This window comes from Ranitomeya imitator, chromosome 3 (assembly GCF_032444005.1).
Source record: "Ranitomeya imitator isolate aRanImi1 chromosome 3, aRanImi1.pri, whole genome shotgun sequence".
Classification (NCBI taxonomy): domain Eukaryota; kingdom Metazoa; phylum Chordata; class Amphibia; order Anura; family Dendrobatidae; genus Ranitomeya; species Ranitomeya imitator.
Genome location: NC_091284.1, coordinates 63,919,568 through 63,946,536, shown reverse-complemented (window position 1 = coordinate 63,946,536; position 26,969 = coordinate 63,919,568). Strand labels below are relative to the sequence as shown.

General features: G+C 42.5%; 1 protein-coding gene across 48 annotated transcripts in view; it reads right to left on the bottom strand.

The window, feature by feature from the left end:
- The window catches only part of ROBO2 (roundabout guidance receptor 2), a 1,525,058-nt gene that overhangs the window by 145,897 nt on the left and 1,352,192 nt on the right, over window positions 1-26,969 (bottom strand). For all 48 annotated transcript variants that reach the window (XM_069760932.1, XM_069760937.1, XM_069760914.1 and 45 more), the window contains one exon: window positions 6,380-6,548. In XM_069760932.1, the coding sequence (XP_069617033.1) occupies window positions 6,380-6,548 (169 nt within the window). The remainder of the gene's footprint in view (window positions 1-6,379; window positions 6,549-26,969) is intronic.

Below are 26,969 nucleotides of genomic sequence, written 5' to 3'. Positions count from 1 at the left end.
CCCGCTTCTGGGCGGAACCTTTTGAGCTGAACTTGAAGGCGAGAGGGGATACCGATTGTTTTCACGCTTCTCCTGCGTAGCTCTCCAAGTACTAGTTCATGGGCCAATTTTTTCAGATACAATCGTCTACGGAGTGGTTCAAGCTTGTTTTCAAGATAAATTACTTGTGAATTTATACCACCCAAATTCAACATAGCAAAAAATATGACCATTGGCCAGCGTTTGATGTTTCTGCTGACGTTGAAAGTGGAGCACATCTGATCTGCTGTATCCACACCCCCTTTGGTGGCATTGTAAAATGTAATTATCTCCGGGTTTTTTTCTGCCCCAGTCCTAGGATCAATGGCAGCATCATCATGAAGTGTTGATAGAAGAAGTACGATTTTTTTGGCATGTGGTACATAGGAAACTAAAGCCTTTCCATTATGGAATGCAAACATACTGCTGTACTGTTGTCTCTCTTTCACACTTACAAACTGTGGCGGCAATTCCCTTTTGGTTTTTCTTACAGTTCCCACATATGACAGCTTCTGAATTTTCAGATAATCAATCAGATCACAACTTGTAAACCAATTGTCAGCTGTAATATTGCGACCCGATCCAAATAAGGGTTCAGCCAGTCTTTTTACAACATCAATGGGTTTGTTGCTCACACAGTAAGGACCTTCTGGTTGTTTTCCTGCATAAACTTCCAGGTTGTAAGTGTAGGTCTTACTGGCATCAACAAGGGCATAAATTTTTATTCCATATTTGTTTGGCTTTGATGGAATATATTGACGAAAGGCACATCTACCACGAAAACCAGGGAGCATTTCGTCAATAGTGAGATTCTCTCCAGGGTAATAACTTTGTTTACAGTTTACAACAAATCTTTGAAATATATCACAAATTGGAGCAAGTCGGTCATGTGTTTTGCGTTCGGTTCGGGTAGTTCTGTCGTCAAACCGAAGGCAACGAATTAGAATCTTGAATCTGTTTATGGACATAACAAGGCTAAATTTTTCAACTCCATCCCCATCTTTACCCCAAAGTTCCTCCAAACTTTGTCTATTTGCCCTATAAGCTCCTGCAAGGTACAGTAATCCAAAAAAAGCACGCAGTTCTATTTCATCTGTGGGCTTGATGGTTCTGTTGCAGATGTACTTGTCCTTTATAATGTCTATATATTGGTTGGTATATGTGACAATAGAGTCCAGAATGTCATCTGTAAATATACTGTTCCAGCATTCAACTGCAGTGTTTGCATTACGTGCAGTTCCTATTACTGCAGGAAGGTGAGTAATAATGTTTAAAGGTTCCCTACGTTTTTTCTGGAATGGCTTCTTGTTCCATTTAGTATTTTTATCTTTTCCAATATAATATGATCCAACTTCTTCATCCTCACCACTGTCACCATCTTGCTCTGTTTCAGAATCCAGGACACATTCTTCCACCTCATCATGAGAATCAATCTCACTTTCCTCTCCTAAATCCTCATTCAGTGTGAGGTCTCTATCATCTAACAGCATGTTTGTTACTTCCTCAACATCAAGTTGTTTGGATAAAGTGTACATTTTCCTCTCCATTTCAGCAGATAATCTGAAGCAAGAGAAGGAATATGTTAGGGAACTACTGTATATGCCTGAGCAGCACACTTTCTTTTATAAAATCTCCCTTATTTCTATGAAATATCCTCACATTTTGTGCTATTTATTCATAAAACAAGCTAAATAAACTATTGTGATGAATAAAAACATAAAATACCAACCTTACTGAATGTGACGTATTCACATACAATGAGCCTGAGAGATCTGTGCAGCTATATCCTCTCCCCTGAAGCTCTGAAATCCAACTGTGATATCAGGTTTCACAGACCTTCAAGAGACAGGAGACTACCTGGAGGGAGGGGGTTTCCTCACAATCTGGTGAGGAAGGAAAAATGAAAGTAAAAGAGAAGCGCCTGTCAGATCAGTTGTATGTGACGGAGGGTTAGATGTCTATGAGGCTGTAAATTCAGGTAAGGAGACCCGCAGATAGTCTGTGCATCATTTTCTGTATTTTAACTGGGAAACAAGAATGTGTGAATCTGTCCTGGTAGATGGAATCAGGGAGGGTGTGGAAGAAGTACACAAAAGTGAAGTGGAGAGGAGAGAAAGTATCACACAAATCTGAAGTGAAGAGAGGAGAAAGTATCTCCGGGAGGGCATAGTAGACAAATTATTGACAGTAACTAAAGCACATGTAGATTAAGTAAATACAGTATTGGAGCTGTGCTGATGCGTGAAAGCAAGTGATGACAGCAGCACTCTGGACACACATAGAACTCATATGCAGCCTATATTACTGGGAGCGACACTCCTACAAGAAAAAAATCTGAAACTTGGATCAATCTGAAAACGGCATATCAGGATGTCTGAAATTTATGGCAATTTTATTAACTAAAAGAAACCACTAGCGAAAAAAAAAATCATGTTAAAGGTGCTAATAGCCTTTAAAGACTGGGCAAAGGAATAGTGAAAGTCCTACAGGGAATGTGAGAAATGTGCTCCCTGGCACAGCTCTCAGCCAGTACACCTACAATCAGACATGACCCAGATTATGGCTATATATTGTCTTTTTTATATGATACTGTAGATAATGTGGAGCCTTTTACTCCATCAGAGTTTTGCTCCCATTATGCAGATGAAATTGACCTACTCAAACAGAGACATTTCACGATACATCTGCATAATATTTTATTATATGCAGTGAACTTCGATCAACCTTGTGCTTTGTCCAAATATAATTTACAATATATTATTATATATCCAACCAGAGCTGGGAGATGATGAATGCAAATTCTACATAAAATGTAATCTGTCTATGAATATTTGTGTTAATAAATAGTAGTTCAGCCCCGCCATAAAACCACATAATGACCCTCTTTAACAAGTTAAACAATACATGGCCATTAACCGGCCAGTGGATAAAACGAAGACGCATTATGATGAGCGGTCTGCGGCTATTTATGCAAATATCATGGCTGCTAATTATGGTAAATTTAATCTTTCTGCTTTTTTAGCACTTTAAAAGTTAAAGGAAGCATGAAAAACTCTATAAATTAGTCTCCCCTCCTCCGACATCAAAATCACGCAGCTCCTCACAATAATATAACCTCCGCACGCAGTCATTGCTGTATTGTTACAGATACGCTGCATCCTTTTACTAGCAACACAAAGAATTTCTCATCACGGGTATCCTTGAACCCAGCTTGGTCCTTGCAGTAAATCTACTCCGTACCAGCAGGTGCAACTATTAACAGCTCAATGGTCTGGGAGCCAATGTTTATCTCTGGTGTTTGTTCCAATCACAGCTCCTGCCCCGTGTCACCTCCGCGACTCCGACAGATATTGAAAAATATTGCTTTCCTGTTAATTGAGCAGACCTTTTAATCTGCACAGTAATTTCAATTGCAGAAAAATGCATCATTTTGTCAGATAGAAAAAACGCCCAAGTGCAGAAGCAATTAGAGAATCTGCTAGAAGAAGGCAGAATCTGTACACACTATCAATGGTGCATGATATAATGCATAGACTGTATATATATATATATATATATATATATATATATATAAAGTACAGAAGAAAGTTTGGACACACCTTCTCATTTAAAGATTTTCTGTATTTTCATGACTATGGAAATAGTACATTCACACTGAAGGCATCAAAACTATGAATTAACACATGTGGAATTATATACTTAACAAAAAAGTGTGAAACAACTGAAATTATGTCTTATATTCTAGGTTCTTCAAAGTAGCCACCTTTTGCTTTGATGACTGTTTGCACACTCTTGGCATTCTCTTGATGAGCTTCAAGAGGTAGTCACCGGGAATGGTCTTCCAAAAATCTTGAATGAGTTTCCAGAGATGCTTAGCAGTTGTTGGCCCTTTTGCCAATTGGGTTCAGGTCTGGTGACTGTGGAGGCCAGGTCATCTGGCGTAGCACCCCATCACTTTCCGTCTTGGTAATATAGCCCTTACTCAGCCTGGAGGCGTGTTTTTGGGTCATTGTCCTGTTGAAAAAGAAATGATGGTCCAACTAAACGCACAACGAATGGAATAGCATGCCGCTGCAAGATGCTGTGGTAACCATGCTGGTTGAGTATGCCTTAAATTTTGAATAAATCTCCACAACAGTGTCACCAGCAAAGCACCCCCACACCATCACACCTCTTCCCCTATGCTTCACGGTGGGAACCAGGCATGTAGAGTCCATCCGTTCACCTTTTCTGCGTTGCACAAAGACACGGTGGTTGGAACCAAAGATCTCAAATTTGGACTCATCAGACCAAAGCACAGATTTCCACTGGTCTAATGTCTATTCCTTGTGTTCTTTAGCCCAAACAAGTCTCTTCTGCTTGTTGCCTGTCCTTAGCAGTGGTTTCCTAGCAGCTATTTTACCATGAAGGCTGCAGTACAAAGTCTCCTTTAAACAGTTGTTGTAGAGATGTGTTTGCTGCTAGAACTCTGTGGCTGGTGACTCGGATAAACTTATTCTCAGCAGCAGAGGTGACTCTTGGTTTTCCTATCCTGGGGCGGTCCTCATGTGACCCAATTTCGTTGTAGCGCTTGATGGTTTTTGCCACTGCCACTATATATACACACATACACACACATCGGATGTATGGGCTGGAAGTAGTGGGGTAGAGTCACACGTGAGATAATTTTTGTGGATCCGCAATTAAATATGCATGTGATACATATGGATTTTGATGCACAATTGTATCAGGTATTTGCGGTAAATTTCACAGATGAAAGTCTCTAGTGAATGGACATCCAAATTTGCTTACGATGGGTGCAGATTTGGTAAAAGTACAGGTGCGTCTCCCTAAATTAGAATATCATCAAAAAGTTCATTTATTTCAGTTCTTCAATACAAAAAGTGAAACTCATATATTATATAGAGTCATTACAAACAGAGTGATCTATTTCAAGTGTTTATTTCTGTTAATGTTGATGATTATGGCTTACAGCCAGTGAAAACCCAAAAGTCATTATCTCAGTAAATTAGAATAATTTACAAGAAACACCTGCAATGGTTTTCTAAGCATTTAAAAAATGTCCCTTAGTCTGTTTCAGTAGCTCATCCCTTTTGGATAATTGGTAGGTCAGTAGTATTGTACAAGTGAGATATTGAATAGATAGATATAAAGGAATTTATATTGTATTTGATTAGAAAAAAAAGGATCAGTAAATAAGCAGCGGCACCATCATCCATGGGCTGTTTAAAGTAGCTGGCATATAGTAGACGAAGGCTGTAGACTACAATGTGAATAAAACCATTTTTTTCTGATTCCAATCTATTAGATTTAGCAGAACTCGATTTGTAGGACCCGGTCCATTCACCACATCCGTAATCTATTCCAAGCATAAACAGTCGCACTCAAAGTTCCTTCAAAATTTTGCCAAGGAAGTGTTTTTTTTTTATTTTCAAAACACCAAAATTAAATACCACTGCAGTGAATTGTTTAATTTTGGTGTTTTGAAAATAAAAAAAACACTTCCTTGGCAAAATTTTGAAGGAACTTTGAGTGCGACTGTTTATGCTTGGGACTACATTTTGGTGGAATATTTCCACGTCCAGTCAGCACCACCATAAAGCAAGAGTGCATGTCTTTCTCTTCTCTACATCTGTAATCTATGGCCGCTGGGCGGGAGCCCTGATATCCGCCTCCTATCTCCCGGCATCCATGGCTCATCTTTACATTAGCCAGCTTGGTGTAATGGTGCAATAAAGTGGCTCGGGTGACCATCAGCCACTAAGTTCTAAGAATTCTTGTTTAGCGGACGTAGATTACTTACTTGACCAATGGAGGGTCCTGCGAAAATTGATTTGAACCAAATCTACAACTAATCCTTTAAATGTAATTGCCAAAGTCTCATCTAAAGGGATATGTAATAGCACTAAGACTAGAAGGGTCAGAAGTCTGGGACACTTACTGGTGGCAGGTATTACATTTAGGCTCTAGACTCACTGTAATATTATAAATAAAAAATTGTGTAAAATTATCAAGATCATTTTATTCCTGTTCTGAGCCGCATTATAACATGGATTGCACCCCACTGTTCTTTACATGGCTCCTCATCCTCCAACTGTCCAAACACACAACAGAAGAAAATAATCTATTATATGGACTAGAATAGCAAAGTTGGAACAGTAATTTGGCATTAATTATCCAAACAAGACCCCAAATGTTAAGGGACAGTAGGCTGACAGAGTTTAATCTGTTCTGTATATAATGTGCAGCCACCATATAATTTCCAGCAGTGATGGCAGGAATGGACATACTGCACGCGATGAGATTTTTTTTCTTACAGGTCACGGACGCTCACAGATTGACAGCAACCATGTAAACTCACCGTCAGTAACTTCCAGCTGGGATTTTGCCAATATGCTTCCAGCTACTGTCAAGGCTTGGCAAATGTAGTAGCCGGCATCTGAACGTTGGATGTTGGCGATGGTTAGGTCTCCAGTTGGGGACACAGAATATCTACTGTTGGGTTGTGGTTGATTTGGGAAAAGCAGATTCTATTGAAAAAAAAAACAAAGAGAAAATTATCCGAGAAAGCAAAGTCTGTTCACTGAACACGACAAACTATAAATGTAATTGAAAACATCAATATTTGTTGGAAAGTAATAACTTGTGTAACAGCATCTGCCGCACTGCAATTGTTCTCATAAGATGAAACATATGTTTATTTGGTTGGAAGATAATTTAACTTGTTCTTGGTTCATTTATTGATCAAGGGAAAATGTTTCATATTAACTGCGCAATTGGAATTAATTATCTAAGTTTCATTTATTAATTTGTAACATAAAATGCGTAATATCGACTTCATCTAATTCTATCTGTCTATCTATCACGTATTTATCTATATCTATCTATATATGTATACATATATACTGTATATATGTATGTATTATCTATCTATCTATCACTTATCTATCTATTATATAGTTACATAGTTATTAAGGTTGAAGGAAGACTATAAGTCCATCTAGTTCAACCCATAGCCTAACCTAACATGCCCTAACATGTTGATCCAGAGGAAGGCAAAAAAAAACCATGTGGCAAATAGTAGGCTCCACATTGGGGGAAAAAATTCCTTCCCGACTCCACATACGGCAATCAGACTAGTTGCCTGGATCAACGCCCTATCGAGGAATCTAGTATATATACCCTGTAACATTATACTTTTCCAGAAAGGTATCCAGTCCCCTCTTAAATTTAAGTAATGAATCACTCATTACAACATCATACGGCAGAGAGTTCCATAGTCTCACTGCTCTTACAGTAAAGAATCCGCGTCTGTTATTATGCTTAAACCTTTTTTCCTCCAAACGCAGAGGATGACCCCTTGTCCCTGTTTCAGGTCTATGATTAAAAAGATCATCAGAAAGGTCTTTGTACTGTCCCCTCATATATTTATACATTAAAATAAGATCACCCCTTAGTCTTTGTTTTTCCAAACTAAATAGCCCCAAGTGTAATAACTAGTGTTGAGCGATACCGTCCGATACTTGAAAGTATCGGTATCGGATAGTATCGGCCGATACCCGAAAAATATCGGATATCGCCGATACCGATATCCGATACCAATACAAGTCAATGGGACATCAAGTATCGGAAGGTATCCTCATGGATCCCAGGGTCTGAAGGAGAGGAAACTCTCCTTCAGGCCCTGGGATCCATATTAAAGTGTAAAATAAAGAATTAAAATAAAAAATATTGTTATATTCACCTCTCCGGCGGCCCCTGGACATCAGCGGGAGGATCCGGCGTCCGGCACGGCTTCTTTCTTCAAAATGCGCGCCTTCAGGACCTGTGGAATGACGTCCCGGCTTCTGATTGGTCGCGTGCCGCCCATGTGACCGCCACGCGACCAATCAGAAGCCGCGACGTCATTCCTCAGGTCCTAGAAGGCGCTCATTCTAGGACTTTAGCTGAGGAATGACGTCGCGGCTTCTGATTGGTTGCGTGGCGGTCACATGGGCGGCACGCGACCAATCAGAAGCCGGGACGTCATTCCACAGGTCCTGAAGGCGCGCATTTTGAAGAAAGAAGCCGTGCCGGACGCCGGATCCTCCCGCTGATGTCCAGGGGCCGCCGGAGAGGTGAATATAACAATATTTTTTATTTTAATTCTTTATTTTACACTTCCGATACCGATACCCGATATCACAAAAATATCGGATCTCGGTATCGGAATTCCGATACCGCAAGTATCGGCCGATACCCGATACTTGCGGTATCGGAATGCTCAACACTAGTAATAACCTATCTTGGTATTGCAGACCCCCCAGTCCTCTAATAACCTTGGTCGCTCTTCTCTGCACCCGCTCTAGTTCAGCTATGTCTTTCTTATACACCGGAGACCAGAACTGCGCACAGTATTCTAAGTGTGGTCGAACTAGTGACTTGCATAGAGGTAAAATTATGTTCTCCTCATGAGCATCTATGCCTCTTTTAATGCATCCCATTATTTTATTTGCCTTTGTAGCAGCTGCCTGACACTTGCCACTGAATATGAGTTTGTCATCCACCCATACACCCAGGTCTTTTTCATTGATGGTTTTGCCCAGAGTTTTAGAATTAAGCACATAATTGTACATCTTATTACTTCTACCCAAGTGCATGACCTTACATTTATCCCCATTAAAGCTCATTTGCGATTTATTAGCCCAAGCTTCTAGTTTACATAAATCATCCTGTAATATAAAATTGTCCTCCTCTGTATTGATTACCCTGCAGAGTTTAGTGTCATCTGCAAATATTGAAATTCTACTCTGAATGCCCCCTACAAGGTCATTAATAAATATGTTAAAAAGAAGAGGGCCCAATACTGACCCCTGTGGTACCTTACTGCTAACCGCAACCCAGTCCGAGTGTGCTCCATTTATAACCACCCTTTGTTGTCTATCCCTGAGCCAGCTCTCAACCCACTTGCACATATTTTCCCCTATCCCCATTATTCTCATTTTATGTATCAACCTTTTGTGTGGCACCGTATCAAAAGCTTTTGAAAAGTCCATAAACACTACATCCACTGGGTTCCCTTGGTCCAGTCCGGAACTTACCTCTTCATATAAATTGATCAGATTAGTCTGACATGAACGGTCCCTAGTAAACCCGTGCTGATACTGGGTCATGAGGTTATTCCTCTTCAGATACTCCAGTATAGCATCCCTTAGAATGCCCTCCAGGATTTTACCCACAGTAGAGGTTAAGCTTACTGGCCTATAATTTCCGAGTTCAGTTTTTGCCCCCTTTTTGAATATTGGCACCACATTTGCTATACACCAGTCCTGTGGTACAGACCCTGTTATTATGGAGTCTTTAAAGATTAAAAATAATGGTCTATCAATGACTGTACTTCATTCCTGCAGTACTCGAGGGTGTATCCCATCCGGGCCCGGAGATTTGTCAATTTTAGCGATGTTTATACGCCGCCGCACTTCCTGCTGGGTTAAGCAGGTGACATTTAATTGGGAATTTATATCACTAGACATTTTGTCTGCCATAGGATTTTCTTGTGTAAATACTGATGAAAAAAAGTAATTTAGCATATTGGCTTTTTCCTCATCCTCATCCACCATTTCACCCAGACTATTTTTAAGGGGGCCAACACTATCATTTTTTAGTTTCTTACTATTTATGTAGTTAAAGAATATTTTAGGATTATTTTTACTCTCTCTGGCAATGAGTCTCTCTGTCTCAAGCTTTGCTATCTATTATCTATCTATCTATCTATCTATCTATCTATCTATCTATCTATCTATCTATCCAATATCTATCTATTAGTGATGAGCGAATATACTCGTTACTCGAGATTTCTCGAGCACGCTCGGGGGTCCTTCGAGTATTTGTTAGAGTTCGGATATTTAGTTTTCATTGCCGCAGCTGAATTATTTACAGCTATTAGCCAGCATAAGTACATGTGGGGGTTGCCTGGTTGCTAGGGAATCCCCACATGTAGTCAAGCTGGCTAACAGATGTAAATCATTCAGCTGCTGCAAGAAAAACTAATTCTTCGAGCACTAAAAAATACTCGGAGGACACCCGAGCATGCTCGAGAAATCTCGAGTAACGAGCATATTCGCACATCACTATTATCTATCTATCTATCTATCTATCTATCTATCTATCTATCTATCTATCTATTATCAATTATCTATCCATCATCTATATCTTTATTATCTATTTATTATCTATCCATCTGCTACATATCAGTCTATCTATCTAATGTCTATCTATTCCAAACAGTTGATGATTTGAAGCATGCACAGACAGCCTCAGACCTCCATGCATTCCTATGAACACTGTATTACACCTCAATATAACCCTGAAATTGTATACCATAAGCATTAGGCCTAGGACATGTGTTAAATAACTAATAATTTTCTAATTTATTTCCAAGTAATTGATAACCATATGACGCTATGAACAAAAGAGTTCAGCTTCCCCTTACGAGGCTTCACGGTTACATAAGACCAATGGGCGAGTATACAATTGAGTATTAACATCATTCAATTACGCTAAATGACTTTAATCCTCCAAATAATGGGATAGGTTAATTAGAAGCTCTTCTCCGTGTAATGAAGTGATGGATGTCCACTTTACAAGATTCATGTGGACCACTACACAGACACTTACCATAAACATTAATGCATGCTACCAAATGGAAGAAGCCTTCTCGGAGTATCTGCCATCCTAGTATCTGCCCTCACTCCCCCATATTACTGCAGAAAAACGGAACCCACTGGGGACAGGACCCTATAACTACATCATATATTTTCTCAATCTTGAATTGCTTATACCCGGTATTACAATCCAGTGCAGGTTCGTCTTATCCAAGTGAATGGGACTGAGCCATAATATTATATTATGTACAGGTGCAGTAGAGGAAATATTGACTTGCTACTTTAAAGCCCCAAGTTACCCCTTTAAATACATCATCACAATCTCTAAGCGGCACAGATAGCGCCAGACACTGACAGTTTCTTAATCAGGACCTTATAGCACATGCACCGGCCTGGACAATGACAGCACCTGCACTAGATCACAGGCAGGAGAAGTAGGTCACTGAAAAAAGAGAGACCTGTCAGTCACTGGAAGGAGGTGGTCAGTGGGCAGGGAATAGGAGAGGCAGTAGAGCTGTAAGGTGCATTTATTTCACTGTAAGAGGAAGTAAAACATAATTTCCAAAAATGTTGTAATAAGAGGTAAAATGAAAAGAAAATGAGAATTCAATGATTTGGAGAAATCTCTTATAGCCTTATTTTATTCACAGCAGAACACAGGAGATGAACATTGGGCATTTTTCATTAGTTACCACTTACTTTTTCTGCTTTTTCTTAACTCTGTCCCAACTTTATCGAGACATTTTGCTTCCATCAATTTAACTTCTTTCAAATTAAATTTAAAAAAATCCTAAACATTCACCTTCTGATCAAATTCAAAAAAATCCTAAACATTTACCTTCTGATCAGTGTCCTACATGTTGCTCGGAATGACATATGGCTAAGAGAAATTCCCAATTTTACATTTTTTTTTCTTTACGTTGTACACAGCGTCCCAACTTTTTTGGGTTTGGTGTTATACAGTGGGGCAAAAAAGTATTTAGTCAGTCAGCAATAGTGCAAGTTCCACCACTTAAAAAGATGAGAGGCATCTGTAATTTACATCATAGGTAGACCTCAACTATGGGAGACAAACTGAGAAAAAAAAATCCAGAAAATCACATTGTCTGTTTTTTTAACATTTTATTTGCATATTATGGTGGAAAATAAGTATTTGGCCAGAAACAAAATTTCATCTCAATACTTTGTAATATATCCTTTGTTGGCAATGACAGAGGTCAAACGTTTTCTGTAAGTCTTCACAAGGTTGCCACACACTGTTGTTGGTATGTTGGCCCATTCCTCCATGCAGATCTCCTCTAGAGCAGTGATGTTTTTGGCTTTTCGCTTGGCAACACGGACTTTCAACTCCCTCCATAGGTTTTCTATAGGGTTGAGATCTGGAGACTGGCTAGGCCACTCCAGGACCTTGAAATGCTTCTTACGAAGCCACTCCTTCATTGCCCTGGCGGTGTGCTTTGGATCATTGTCATGTTGAAAGACCCAGCCACGTTTCATCTTCAATGCCCTTGCTGATGGAAGGAGGTTTGCACTCAAAATCTCACGATACATGGCCCCATTCATTCTTTCATGTACCCGGATCAGTCGTCCTGGCCCCTTTGCAGAGAAACAGCCCCAAAGCATGATGTTTCCACCACCATGCTTTACAGTAGGTATGGTGTTTTATGGATGCAACTCAGTATTCTTTTTCCTCCAAACACGACAAGTTGTGTTTCTACCAAACAGTTCCAGTTTGGTTTCATCAGACCATAGGACATTCTCCCAAAACTCCTCTGGATCATCCAAATGCTCTCTAGCAAACTTCAGACGGGCCCGGACATGTACTTGCTTAAGCAGTGGGACACGTCTGGCACTGCAGGATCTGAGTCCATGGTGCCGTAGTGTGTTACTTATGGTAGGCCTTGTTACATTGGTCCCAGCTCTCTGCAGTTCATTCACTAGGTCCCTACGCGTGGTTCTGGGATTTTTGCTCACCGTTCTTGTGATCATTCTGACCCCACGGGGTGGGATTTTGCGTGGAGCCCCAGATCGAGGGAGATTATCAGTGGTCTTGTATGTCTTCCATTTTCTAATTATTGCTCCCACTGTTGATTTCTTCACTCCAAGCTGGTTGGCTATTGCAGATTCAGTCTTCCCAGCCTGGTGCAGGGCTACAATTTTGTTTCTGGTGTCCTTTGACAGCTCTTTGGTCTTCACCATAGTGGAGTTTGGAGTCAGACTGTTTGAGGGTGTGCACAGGTGTCTTTTTATACTGATAACAAGTTTAAACAGGTGCCATTACTACAGGTAATGAGTGGAGGAAAGAGGAGACTCTTAAAGAAGAAGTTACAGGTCTGTGAGAGCCAGAAATCTTGATTGTTTGTTTCTGACCAAATACTTATTTTCCACCATAATATGCAAATAAATAGTTAAAAAAACAGACAATGTGATTTTCTGGATTTTTTTTTCTCAGTTTGTCTCCCATAGTTGAGGTCTACCTATGATGTAAATTACAGACGCCTCTCATCTTTTTAAGTGGTGGAACTTGCACTATTGCTGACTGACTAAATACTTTTTTGCCCCACTGTATATGACAATCTACAGTGCTCACAGAAAACCTACCCCATAAAACATGATTTTTTAAATTCAATAAGTACTAAAAAAAAACGATACATGAATGGAGTAAATTGGCTAAGAGTTTGAGGGAACTTATCAACAGATTTTTAGCTCCTAAATTAATGTTTTTCATGTAAAGACACTTTAATGCTGATTAAATCAATACTTTTATTTGAGAAGTCTGGTGTTAGGTGTCAAGTTCTCACCTCTGCACAGGGGGAATCTCGAACCATCTCCGCTGCGGTCTCCCATTCTTCTCCAGCCACAGTGGAGTCTGCTCAGCGGAGACATCGGTCCCAGCATCTCACTCAGTCTCACTCTGTGCATAGGATTACTGCTGTTTTTCCAGCTTCTGCCATTGAAGCCAGTGCTGGGCAGCGGCGAGCAGACGCTTTTGGGACTAAGTCCCGCTTTTCCACTTCTGAGCATGCCCAGGGCAATAGCTCCCATTGGAGATCGAGGGTCACATGCTCAGATACTGCAGCAGATCCCATTGGTCCTCCAAGAAGGTCCTGAAGGTGCTCAACTTCTGTGGCAGCCTCCCATTGGTCCTTCTGGGAAGGTCCTGTACATGCTGCAGCTATAAAAGGTTGGCATGTCGCACGGCCATGCGCTAGTGTAAACTTGTAAACATGTGTGTGTTGATGTGTGAAAGTAGTTCATTAATTATCCCCTCCCTTGTGTATGACTGCTCGCGTAAGGTGGATGATTGCTATCTAGCGCCCGACTTAGCCATCAGCACGTAACACACAAAACAGCGTCTAATTGCTGTGAACGCCAGTGCAGCGCCGTGCGCTTTCACAGCGCTTTCCTGACCCAAGCCTGGGTGGTTAGTAGCATCCGCCAGTGCGGCACCGCACACACTCTCGTGCATCTTTATTATTATTATTTATTTCACTCTGTCACCCCAGTTGTGGTGTCGAGTGCAAGAGGTCTGTATGAACTCAAATCCTGTGTCTTGGGATTTAGTTCTGAGACTCCTTACTTGCGCTCTTGGTGTGGTACCGTGACCCTGACAGGGTTCGCTTCCTTCACACAGGGTGAAGTTGACCCGTGTGTGTGTATCCACATTGTACTGCCATATACAGGTCCTTCTCAAAAAATTAGCATGTAGTGTTAAATTTCATTATTTACCATAATGTAATGATTACAATTAAACTTTCATATATTATAGATTCATTATCCACCAACTGAAATTTGTCAGGTCTTTTATTGTTTTAATACTGATGATTTTGGCATACAACGCCTGATAACCCAAAAAACCTGTCTCAATAAATTAGCATATCAAGAAAAGGTTCTCTAAACGACCTATTACCCTAATCTTCTGAATCAACTAATTAACTCTAAACACATGCAAAAGATACCTGAGGCTTTTATAAACTCCCTGCCTGGTTCATTACTCAAAACCCCCATCATGGGTAAGACTAGCGACCTGACAGATGTCAAGAAGGCCATCATTGACACCCTCAAGCAAGAGGGTAAGACCCAGAAAGAAATTTCTCAACAAATAGGCTGTTCCCAGAGTGCTGTATCAAGGCACCTCAATGGTAAGTCTGTTGGAAGGAAACAATGTGGCAGAAAACGCTGTACAACGAGAAGAAGAGACCGGACCCTGAGGAAGATTGTGGAGAAGGACCGATTCCAGACCTTGGGGAACCTGAGGAAGCAGTGGACTGAGTCTGGTGTGGAAACATCCAGAGCCACCGTGCACAGGCGTGTGCAGGAAATGGGCTACAGGTGCCGCATTCCCCAGGTAAAGCCACTTTTGAACCATAAACAGCGGCAGAGGCGCCTGACCTGGGCTACAGAGAAGCAGCACTGGACTGTTGCTAAGTGGTCCCAAGTACTTTTTTCTGATGAAAGCAAATTTTGCATGTCATTCGGAAATCAAGGTGCCAGAGTCTGGAGGAAGACTGGGGAGAAGGAAATGCCAAAATGCCTGAAGTCCAGTGTCAAGTACCCACAGTCAGTGATGGTGTGGGGTGCCATGTCAGCTGCTGGTGTTGGTCCACTGTGTTTCATCAAGGGCAGGGTCAATGCAGCTAGATATCAGGAGATTTTGGAGCACTTCATGCTTCCATCGGCTGAAATGCTTTATGGAGATGAAGATTTCATTTTTCAGCACGACCTGGCACCTGCTCACAGTGCCAAAACCACTGGTAAATGGTTTACTGACCATTGTATTACTGTGCTCAATTGGCCTGCCAACTCTCCTGACCTGAACCCCATAGAGAATCTGTGGGATATTGTGAAGAGAAAGTTGAGAGACGCAAGACCCAACACTCTGGATGAGCTTAAGGCCGCTATTGAAGCATCCTGGGCCTCCATAACATCTCAGCAGTGTCACAGGCTGATTGCCTCCATGCCACGCCGCATTGAAGCAGTCATTTCTGCCAAAGGATTCCCGACCAAGTATTGAGTGCATAACTGAACATTATTATTTGTTGGTTTTTTTGTTTGTTATTAAAAAACACTTTTATTTGATTGGATGGGTGAAATATGCTAATTTATTGAGACAGGTTTTTTGGGTTATCAGGAGTTGTATGCCAAAATCATCAGTATTAAAACAATAAAAGACCTGACAAATTTCAGTTGGTGGATAATGAATCTATAATATATGAAAGTTTAATTGTAATCATTACATTATGGTAAATAATGAAATTTAACACTATATGCTAATTTTTTGAGAAGGACCTGTAGTCCGTCATTACTTGGCAGCAGATTCCATCTCTGCACGGTGGACCCCGGGCTTCGAACGCACCTTACTCTATCTTTCTTATTATTTGGTGCATTCCGCTAGCCCTAACATCTGGTTTTAAGTTGTAATTAAATTTATTGTTGAATTGCTCTGCAAATGAGCTGCACTTACTGCTCTGCTGCCTCTCTCCGCCTAATCCCCACCCAATGCCTGTCTCCTGCCAGTGATGAACAGGTCGCTCAAACAAGTGACCTGTCTTCACCACCCAAAATCTAGCGTAAGTGCCGTCACTCCCCGAGGTGCACAGGAAGGTTTTGATGTGGAAGAATAGTGGGGTCTGGCATGATCTGAATAGTTTGCAGATAGCACCAGACCACGATGGTCTTCTTCACTCCAGTTGCTCATTCCTGCACCGACCATTCTAGTGAATGGGATCATCAGATTTTGGTGCAATCTGTAAGTCTTCATCATCAGGACCTTATTGTGCATACAACGCCATGGGAAATGATGGAGTTTGCACTAGATCTCAGGTCGGAGAAGTAAGTCACTGAAAGACCTGTCAATCACTGATAGGAGGCAGGCAGCGGGTGGGGATGAGGCTGAGAAAGGCAGCAGAGCTGTAGGGGCAGTGCTCACCCAGTTCACTTGTGACTCATCTGCATGCAATAAAGGCAATTAATTTATGCAAAACATAAACCAAGATTTCTAAAACAACAGTATGGATGTAATAAACATTACAATACCTTTATGAAGATGACATTAATTTCACAGGTTCCGTTTAAAATAAGATACCCTAAAGAAAATAAGCTGTAGTACCACTTACAGCTTATGCACAAGGGTGGCGCTGTTGGTTTCTACACAGTAGTGTTATTACTTTTTTTAATTATTGGAGTGACTAATAATAATTTATTGGCCTAATACAAAATGCCCTCCCTTTATTGAGCTAACAAACTTTTAATATATATACATTTTGTAAATTCTTAGAGTAAAGTTGGGGTTTAGTATCTACACTACACGTTAAACAGTTTGCATGTTATACTGACTGACAGATATTTAAGACTAGATGGTGGCACGATTCTAACGCATCGGGTATTCTAGAATATGTATGGATGCATGTATATAGCAGCCACATAATATATAGCACAGGCCACGTAGTATATAGGAGCCATGTAGAATATAGCAGGCAAATACTATGTGGCCTGTGCCATATACTATGTGGCTGCTATATACATACATACATACATATTGTAGAATACCCGATGCGTTAATACAGGCCACGCAATATATAACAGTGGCCACGCAGTATATAACACAGCCCAAATAGTATATAACACAGCCCACGCAGTATATAGCAGTCACGCAGTATATAACACAGTCGACGTAGTATATAACACAGGCCATGCAGTATATAACAGTGGCCACGTAATATATAGCACAGGCCACGCAGTACATAACACAGCCCACATAGTATCTAACACTGGGCACGTAGTATATAGCAGCCAGTCGGTATATAACGCAGCCCATGCGGTATATAACACTGCACACGTGGTATATAATACTGCCCACGTAGTATAAAACACTGGCCACGCAGCATATAGCAGCCACGCGGTATATAACACAGCCCACACGGTATATAACTCTGCCCACGTAGTATATAGCAGTGTGGGCACATATCCGTGTTAAAAAAAGATAATTAAAACAAAAAATAGTTATATATTCACCCCCTGGGATCCAGCGAAGCTGTCCCTATGCGCGCAGCTGCCACCATCTTCCGTTCCCAGAATGCATTGCGAAACTACCCAGATAACTTAGCGGTCTCGCGAGACCATAATTTCGCAAAGCATCTCTGGTAACGAAAGATGGCGGCAGCTGCGAGCGCATCGTCGGACTACGGAAGGTGAGCATAGCAGGTTTTTTGTTTTTTATTATTTTTAACATTACATCTTTTTACTATTGATGCTGCATAGGCAGCATCAATAGTAAAAAAGTTGGGGACACACAGGGTTAATAGCAGTGGTAATGTTACCCGCGGCATAGCGTGGTACGTTACCGCTGGCATTAACCCTGTGTGAGCGGTGAGTGGAGGGGAGTATGCGGGCGTCGGGCACTGACTGCGGGGAGTATGGAGTGGGCGCCGGGCACTGACTGCAGGGGAGTAGGGAGGGACTAATCGGACTGTGCCCGTCGCTGATTGGTCACGGCAGCCATGACAGGCAGCTGGCGCGACCAATCAGCGACACGGGATTTCCGTGACGGAAGTTGCAGACAGAGAGAAGGAAGTACCCCTTAGACAATTATATATATAGATATTGAATCAGTTTTAGGGTCATAAATACAAAAGGCTGATTACTTTCTATGAAGTAGTGGCCATTTCTTCCTCCTTCTATACAGTACATTAAATAGCACTACAATAAAATCCCCCACCTACTGCGCATAATAGCAGAATAGTAATGGAGAATATGGCAGTCATCACCGAGATTCATCGTCTTCTGATACCCTCTCCAATTTGTCTCTTTTGCTAGACAATTCTTCATTTTCCCCTACAGCAGAGCCATTACGTTGTCTCTCTGGACAAGTTATTAATCTATGACAATCAGCAAAATCATATTGATTTTTTTGGGTTTTGATAAAATATGACACTGCCCCAAATGCTTACAGGAGGTTGTATTTTGAGGTGCGTGATAAACTGTCCTATTCACTCCTGATCCTGGAGCCATTCTTCATTTCTTTTCAATGACTTATTTATATTTTTTATTTAATGGGAATGATACAATGTTTGGGGCTTGCAACCAAATCACCAACTCATCTGGGGAAAAGAGTCGTATTCTTACATGGAAAAGGAATATAAGTATAGACCTTTTCATAGAGGATACACAATTAATGGAAACTGGAGCAGTTGTGAGGAGAGTGTGGATAGAGGAGCATTACACGTGGTCCTGCAACTGGATTCCAGAAAAAGTCCCAAGAGGCCACTAAACCTTTAAATGTTTTGTTCCGGTTTCGGAAAACCCATTTTCTCTGCAGTTTGTTTTTAAATAATTGAAATGCTTTGCTCACCCTCCCTGTGTCCAGCACTAAATGATCAACGCTGGTCCGAATGTTTGTTATTGTCGGCATCACTGATCACATTGACAGAGATGCAGCCAATAACCGAGTTCAGCAGTTCCTTCAGAGTAGACGGCAAGATCCGTTCAGAGCCACTGATGGCTGCAGTGCTGTCAACATCATGTCAGCGCTGCAGACAATATCAGACACTGGGAGTAGCAGCAAAGATTCAGTGCTGAACCCTGGGAGGGCGAGTAAAGCAAATATAGTTTTTTATTAAAATAAACTGCAACCAGGGGATACTGTAGGTATCTCTCCCGACTGGTGTTGGCCTTGCGCTCCTATGCTCTCTATGACAGAGTTTCCAGAAGAATAATCTAGCGGTGGCTTATCTCTCCACTGAATAAAATTATAGGGTGATTAAATCCCAACCACATTATCTTTATGTTCCCCCAACATAATCTGTCTGGGATCAGTGTTCATCCAACTTTTATCTAATGAGCATGGGGCCTTAAAACTCCATTCACATGAAAATTGCTTCTGCGCAGGGGTGGATACAGACAGTAGAAGGTCCCTGTTCAAGAACTGTATAGGATCCACTCCTATCTCAAAGCTCAATATAAAGCAGCTTATTATCTCGCTTTATCTTCACCCGACTCTGCTCCCTATCTAACCTCGCAACCTCCCCTCTCCCCCATCTGACCACCATCTAATCACATTCTAATCCCTGTCCTCCTCACCGGTCACCGATATCCAGCATCTAAGGCTACGTTCACATTGGCGTTCCGCCAATGTGCGTCGCTGTTGCGCCGGCGACGCGCCGGCGACGCAGCGGCGACGCAGCGGCGACGCGCCCCTATGTTTAACATAGGGGACGCGTGCGTCGTTTTGGTGGCGTTTTTCGCCACGTGCGTCGTTTCCGACGCTAGCGTCGGACGCAAGAAAACGCTACTTGTAGCATTTTCTGTGCGTCCGATTTTCGTCGGAAAACGACGCACGCGTCGCAAAACGCGCGCGTTTTTGCGCGCGTTTGCGCGCGTTTTAGCGTGCGTCGCGCGTTGCGTCGCCGACGCACGGCGGCGCAACGCTAATGTGAACGTAGCCTAACATACCCCCACAGAAACCTCGCACAACTAGACACTCAGACTCTTTGACTCTATTCCACCACTGGCATCCATATCTTCACTCCACGACACAGACATTGCCACTGCTTTCTACAATGGCACTCTCGCATCAGATATTGACACTGTCATTCCTCTCGTGCATGGCAGAGTGTGACTATTCAATAGGCAACACTGCCAAAATAAGCTCATTAAAAAGCTTCAGAAAGTTTCCAGGGTAGCAGAGCGGCATTGTATCAAAACACTTCCACAAGTTGACTTCACCATATTCAAACAAGCAACACTCACATTCAAATCAGCCCTCACCTCTGCTAAACAGGCTTACTTCACAACCCTTGTATTTTCTTAATCCTATAACCCCATTTATTCAAAACTTTTAACTAACTCCTCCACCTGCCCCTCTGATCTCCCTAATATCTGGTGAGGACTTTGACACACACTTGAAAAATAAAATCGACCAAACAAGGCAAGCCTTCATTGTTTGACCACCACAAACCCTTTGAATACCAGACCAATGCCCTAACCACATAATGTCCTTCTCCAACATCACTCAGGAAGAGCTTACTCATCTTATCTCCAAATATCACACCTTAACACTTGTGCACTTGACCCCATCCCACCACCACACTTATCTCATCCCTAATTTTTCTCTTCAACCTATCACTAACATCTAGTATCTTCACTTCTGCTTTCAAACATGCCACCATCACGCCTATCCTCAAAAAGCCATCCCTCAACCCAACTGATACGTCAAGTTACTGTCCCATATCGTTGCTCCCATTCCCTTCCAAACTTCTTGTGCAGCATGTTTACGCTGAACTTTCATCCCACCTCTCATCTAACTCGCTCTTTGACAATCTACAATCTGGCTTGTGTCCCCACCATTTCACTGAAACTGCCCTGACCAAAATTACTAATGACTTACAGCCAAAGCCAACAGACAATTCTCCATGCTCCTCTGTTCTCTGCCTTTGACACATTTGACCAGTGCCTCCTCTTCCTTTGGCATCAAAGATCTTGCCCTATCCTGGATCTCTTCATAACTTTCCAATCGCACATTTAGAGTCTTCCACTCCTAATTACTTCCTTGTCCCCCCTTGTCTTTGTTGGAGTCTGTCATGATCCCAATGGCAGGGGATCACAAAAGGACAAGCACAAAAAACAAAACAAGCTCTAGGGTGATGGAAACTGAGCTGACCGCGATCCTGAACCTCAACACACAACTAGCTGTAGCCGGGGAACATGCCTACGATGATTCCTAGACGTCTCGCGCCAGCCTAAGAACTAACTTTCCCTATTAGAAGAAACACAGACCTCTCTTGCCTCCAGAGAAACACCCCACAGAAATAGCAGCCCCCCACATGTAATGACGGTGAAATGAGAGGAAAGCACATACGTAGTTATGAAAACAGATTCAGCAAAATGAGGCCCGCTAAAGCTAGTGTCATGATCCCAATGGCAGGGGATCACAAAAGGACAAGCACAAAAAACAAAACAAGCTCTAGGGTGATGGAAACTGAGCTGACCGCGATCCTGAACCTCAACACACAACTAGCTATAGCCAGGGAACGTGCCTACGATGATTCTAGACGTCTCGCGCCAGCCGAAGAACTAACTTTCCCTATTAGAAGAAACACAGACCTCTTTGCCTCCAGAGAAACACCCCACAGAAATAGCAGCCCCCCACATGTAATGACGGTGAAATGAGAGGAAAGCACATACGTAGTTATGAAAACAGATTCAGCAAAATGAGGCCCGCTAAAGCTAGATAGCAGAGGATACAAAAGTGAACTGCGCGGTCAGCGAAAAACCCTACAAAAAACCATCCTGAAATTACTTGAACTCATGTTCCAACTCATGGAACATGAGGAGTAATATCAGCCCACTAGAGCAACCAGCAAAAAGGAATCACATATCTGCAAGCTGGACTAAGACAAAAATTAAGCAAAACGTGTAACAGGAAAATCAAAAACTTAGCTTGTCCTGAAGAATACAGAAGCAGGAAGCAGAGGTAACAAGACACACTGATTACATTGATAGCCGGCGAGGAAATGACAAGAAAGCCAGGTTAAATAGGAAACTCCCATAACCTGATGGAACAGGTGGACACCAGAGACCGCAGAGAACACAAGTCACCCAGTACCATCTGTAACCACCAGAGGGAGCCCAAAAACAGAATCCACAACAGTACCCTCCCCTTGAGGAGGGGTCACCGAACCCTCACGAGAACCACCAGGGCGACCAGGATGAGCCCTATGAAATGCACGGACCAAATCAGCAGCATGAACATCAGAGGCAACCACCCAAGAATTATTCTCCTGACCATAACCCTTCCACTTGACCAAATATTGGAGTTTCCGTCTGGAAACACGAGAATCCAAGATCTTCTCCACAACATACTCCAATTCTCCCTCCACCAGCACCGGAGCAGGAGGCTCAAGCGAAGGAACAACAGGTACCTCATACTTCCGCAACAACGACCAATGGAACACATTATGAATAGCAAACAATGCCGGGAGATCCAAGCGAAACGACACAGGGTTAAGAATTTCCAAGATCCTATAGGGACCGATGAACCGAGGCTTGAACTTAGGAGAAGAGACCTTCATAGGAACAAAACGAGAAGACAACCACACCAAGTCCCCAACACGAAGTCGAGGACCCACGCGGCGACGGCGATTAGCAAACTGCTGAGCCCTCTCCTGGGACAACTTCAAATTGTCCACCACATGACTCCAAATCTGATGCAACCTAGCCACCACCATGTCCACTCCAGGACAATCAGAAGGCTCCACCTGACCAGAGGAAAAACGAGGATGAAACCCCGAATTACAAAAGAAAGGAGAAACCAAGGTAGCAGAACTAGCCCGATTATTAAGGGAAAATTCGGCAAGCGGCAAAAAGGTAACCCAGTCATCTTGATCAGCAGAAACAAAACACCTTAAATAAGTTTCCAAGGTCTGATTAGTTCGTTCCGTCTGGCCATTCGTCTGAGGATGGAATGCAGACGAAAAGGACAAATCAATGCCCATCTTAGCACAGAACGTCCGCCAAAATCTAGACACAAACTGGGATCCCCTGTCAGAAACGATGTTCTCCGGAATCCCATGCAAACGAACGACATTCTGAAAAAACAGAGGGACCAACTCAGAGGAGGAAGGCAACTTAGGCAAGGGTACCAGATGAACCATCTTAGAAAAGCGGTCACACACAACCCATATGACGGACATTTTTTGAGAGACAGGGAGATCCTAAATAAAGTCCATGGAAATGTGCGTCCAAGGCCTCTTCGGAATAGGCAAAGGTGACAACAATCCACTGGCCCGAGAACAGCAAGGCTTAGCCCGAGCGCAAACTTCACAAGACTGCACAAAAGAACGCATATCCCTCGACAAGGAAGGCCACCAAAAAGACCTGGCCACCAAGTCTCTAGTACCAAATATTCCAGGATGACCTGCCAACGCAGAAGAATGGACCTCGGAGATGACTCTACTGGTCCAATTATCCGGAACAAACAGTCTTTCAGGCGGACAATGATCAGGTTTATCCGCCTGAAACTCCTGCAAAGCACGTCGCAAGTCTGGGGAGACAGCCGACAAAATCACCCCATCCCTAAGGATACCAGTGGGCTCAGAATTTCCAGGGGAGTCAGGCACAAAACTCCTAGAAAGAGCATCCGCCTTCACATTCTTTGAACCTGGCAGGTACGAAACCACAAAATCGAAACGGGAGAAAAACAGTGACCAACGAGCCTGTCTAGGATTCAGACGCTTGGCAGACTCAAGGTAAATCAAATTTTTGTGATCAGTCAAGACCACCACACGATGTCTAGCACCCTCAAGCCAATGACGCCACTCCTCAAATGCCCACTTCATGGCCAAAAGCTCCCGATTACCAACATCATAATTCCGCTCAGTGGGCGAAAACTTTCTAGAAAAGAACGCACATGGCTTCATCACTGAGCAATCGGAGCTTCTCTGTGACAAAACTGCCCCCGCTCCAATCTCGGAAGCATCAACCTCAACCTGAAAAGGAAGCAAAACATCTGGCTGACGCAACACAGGAGCAGAAGAAAACCGGCGCTTAAGTTCCTGAAAGGCCTCCACAGCCGCAGGAGACCAATCAGCAACATCAGCACCCTTCTTAGTCAAATCCGTCAAAGGCTTAACAACACTAGAAAAATTAATTATGAAACGACGATAAAAATTAGCAAAGCCCAAGAACTTCTGCAGACTCTTAAGAGATGTAGGCTGCGTCCAGTCACAAATAGCCTGAACCTTGACGGGATCCATCTCAATAGTAGAAGGGGAAAAAATATACCCCAAAAAAGAAATCTTCTGGACTCCAAAGAGACACTTTGAACCTTTTACAAACAAAGAATTGGCCCGCAGGACCTGAAACACCTTCCTGACCTGCTGAACATGGGACTCCCAGTCATCCGAAAAAACCAAAACATCATCCAAATACACAATCATAAATTTATCCAGATATTCACGGAAAATATTGTGCATAAAGGACTGGAAGACAGAAGGAGCATTAGAAAGTCCAAAAGGCATCACCAAATACTCAAAATGGCCCTCAGGTGTATTAAATGCGGTTTTCCACTCATCACCCTGCTTTATCCGCACAAGATTATACGCACCCCGAAGATCAATCTTAGTGAACCATTTAGCCCCCTTAATGCGAGCGAACAAATCAGTCAACAATGGCAAAGGATACTGATATTTAACTGTAATCTTATTCAAAAGACGGTAATCTATACAAGGCCTCAAGGAACCATCTTTTTTGGCCACAAAAAAAAAACCTGCTCCCAAAGGGGACGAAGATGGACGGATATGTCCCTTTTCCAAGGACTCCTTAACATAATCCCGCATAGCAGTATGCTCTGGCACTGACAGATTGAACAAACGACCTTTAGGAAATTTACTGCCAGGAATCAAATCTATAGCACAATCGCAATCCCTGTGAGGAGGAAGTGAATTGAGCTTAGGCTCCTCAAAAACATCCCGATAATCAGACAAAAATACCGGAACCTCAGAAGGAGTAGATGAAGCGATAGAAATCGGAGGTGCATCATCATGAACCCCCTGACATCCCCAGCTTAACACAGACATCGTTTTCCAGTCCAAGACTGGGTTATGAGTTTGTAACCATGGCAGACCAAGCACTAAGACATCATGTAAATTATACAGTACCAGGAAGCGAATCACCTCCTGATGAACGGGAGTCATACGCATGGTCACTTGTGTCCAGTACTGAGGTTTGTTCGTAGCCAAAGGTGTAGAGTCAATTCCTTTCAAAGGAATAGGGACTTCCAGAGGCTCCAGACTAAACCCGCGGTTGGCAAATGACCAATCCATAAGACTCAGGGCAGCGCCTGAATCCACATAGGCATCGACGTAAATGGCTGATAATGCACAAATCAGAGTCACAGACAGAATGAACTTAGACTGTAGAGTACTAATGGCAACAGACTTATCAACCTTTTGTGTGCGTTTAGAGCATGCTGAAATAACATGAGCTGAATCACCACAATAAAAACACAACCCATTTTTCCGCCTATAGTTTTGCCGTTCACTTCTGGACTGAATTCTATCACATTGCATTGTCTCAGGTGTCTGTTCAGAAGACACCGCCAAATGGTGCACAGGTTTGCGCTCCCGTAAACGCCGATCAATCTGAATAGCCATAGTCATAGACTCATTCAGACCTGTAGGCGCAGGGAACCCCACCATGACATCTTTAATGGCCTCAGAAAGGCCATCTCTGAATCTTGCAGCCAGGGCGCACTCATTCCACTGAGTAAGCACCGACCATTTCCGAAATTTCTGACAATATATTTCTGCTTCATCTTGCCCCTGAGAGAGAGCCAATAAAGCTTTTTCAGCCTGAATCTCTAGGTTAGGTTCCTCATAGAGCAAACCCAATGCCAGAAAAAACGCATCCACATTGAGCAACGCAGGATCCCCTGGTGCCAATGCAAATGCCCAATTCTGAGGGTCACCCCGCAGGAAAGATATAACAATCTTGACTTGCTGAGCAGGGTCTCCAGAAGAGCGAGATTTCAAAGAAAGAAACAACTTGCAATTGTTCCTAAAATTCAGAAAACTAGATCTATCTCCAGAAAAAAACTCTGGGATAGGAATTCTAGGTTCAGACATAGGAGCATGTACAACAAAATCTTGTATATTTTGAACCTTAGCAGCAAGATTATTCAGGCTGGAAGCCAAACTCTGGACGTCCATGATAAACAGCTGAGGTCAGAGCCATTCAAGGATTAAGAGGAGGTAAGACGCAGCCAGGCTGCAATTAAGGCTATGCAGCAAACTCTGAGGGGAAAAAAAAAAAAAAAAAAAAAAAAACTTCCTCAGACTACTTTTCCTCCTACTTCAGCCAATACGATTACCACTTTTGGGCCGGCTATACTGTCATGATCCCAATGGCAGGGGATCACAAAAGGACAAGCACAAAAAACAAAACAAGCTCTAGGGTGATGGAAACTGAGCTGACCGCGATCCTGAACCTCAACACACAACTAGCTGTAGCCGGGGAACGTGCCTACGATGATTCCTAGACGTCTCGCGCCAGCCGAAGAACTAACTTTCCCTATTAGAAGAAACACAGACCTCTCTTGCCTCCAGAGAAACAACCCACAGAAATAGCAGCCCCCCAGATGTAATGACGGTGAAATGAGAGGAAAGCACATACGTAGTTATGAAAACAGATTCAGCAAAATCAGGCCCGCTAAAGCTAGATAGCAGAGGATACAAAAGTGAACTGCGCGGTCAGCGAAAAACCCTACAAAAAACCATCCTGAAATTACTTGAACTCATGTTCCAACTCATGGAA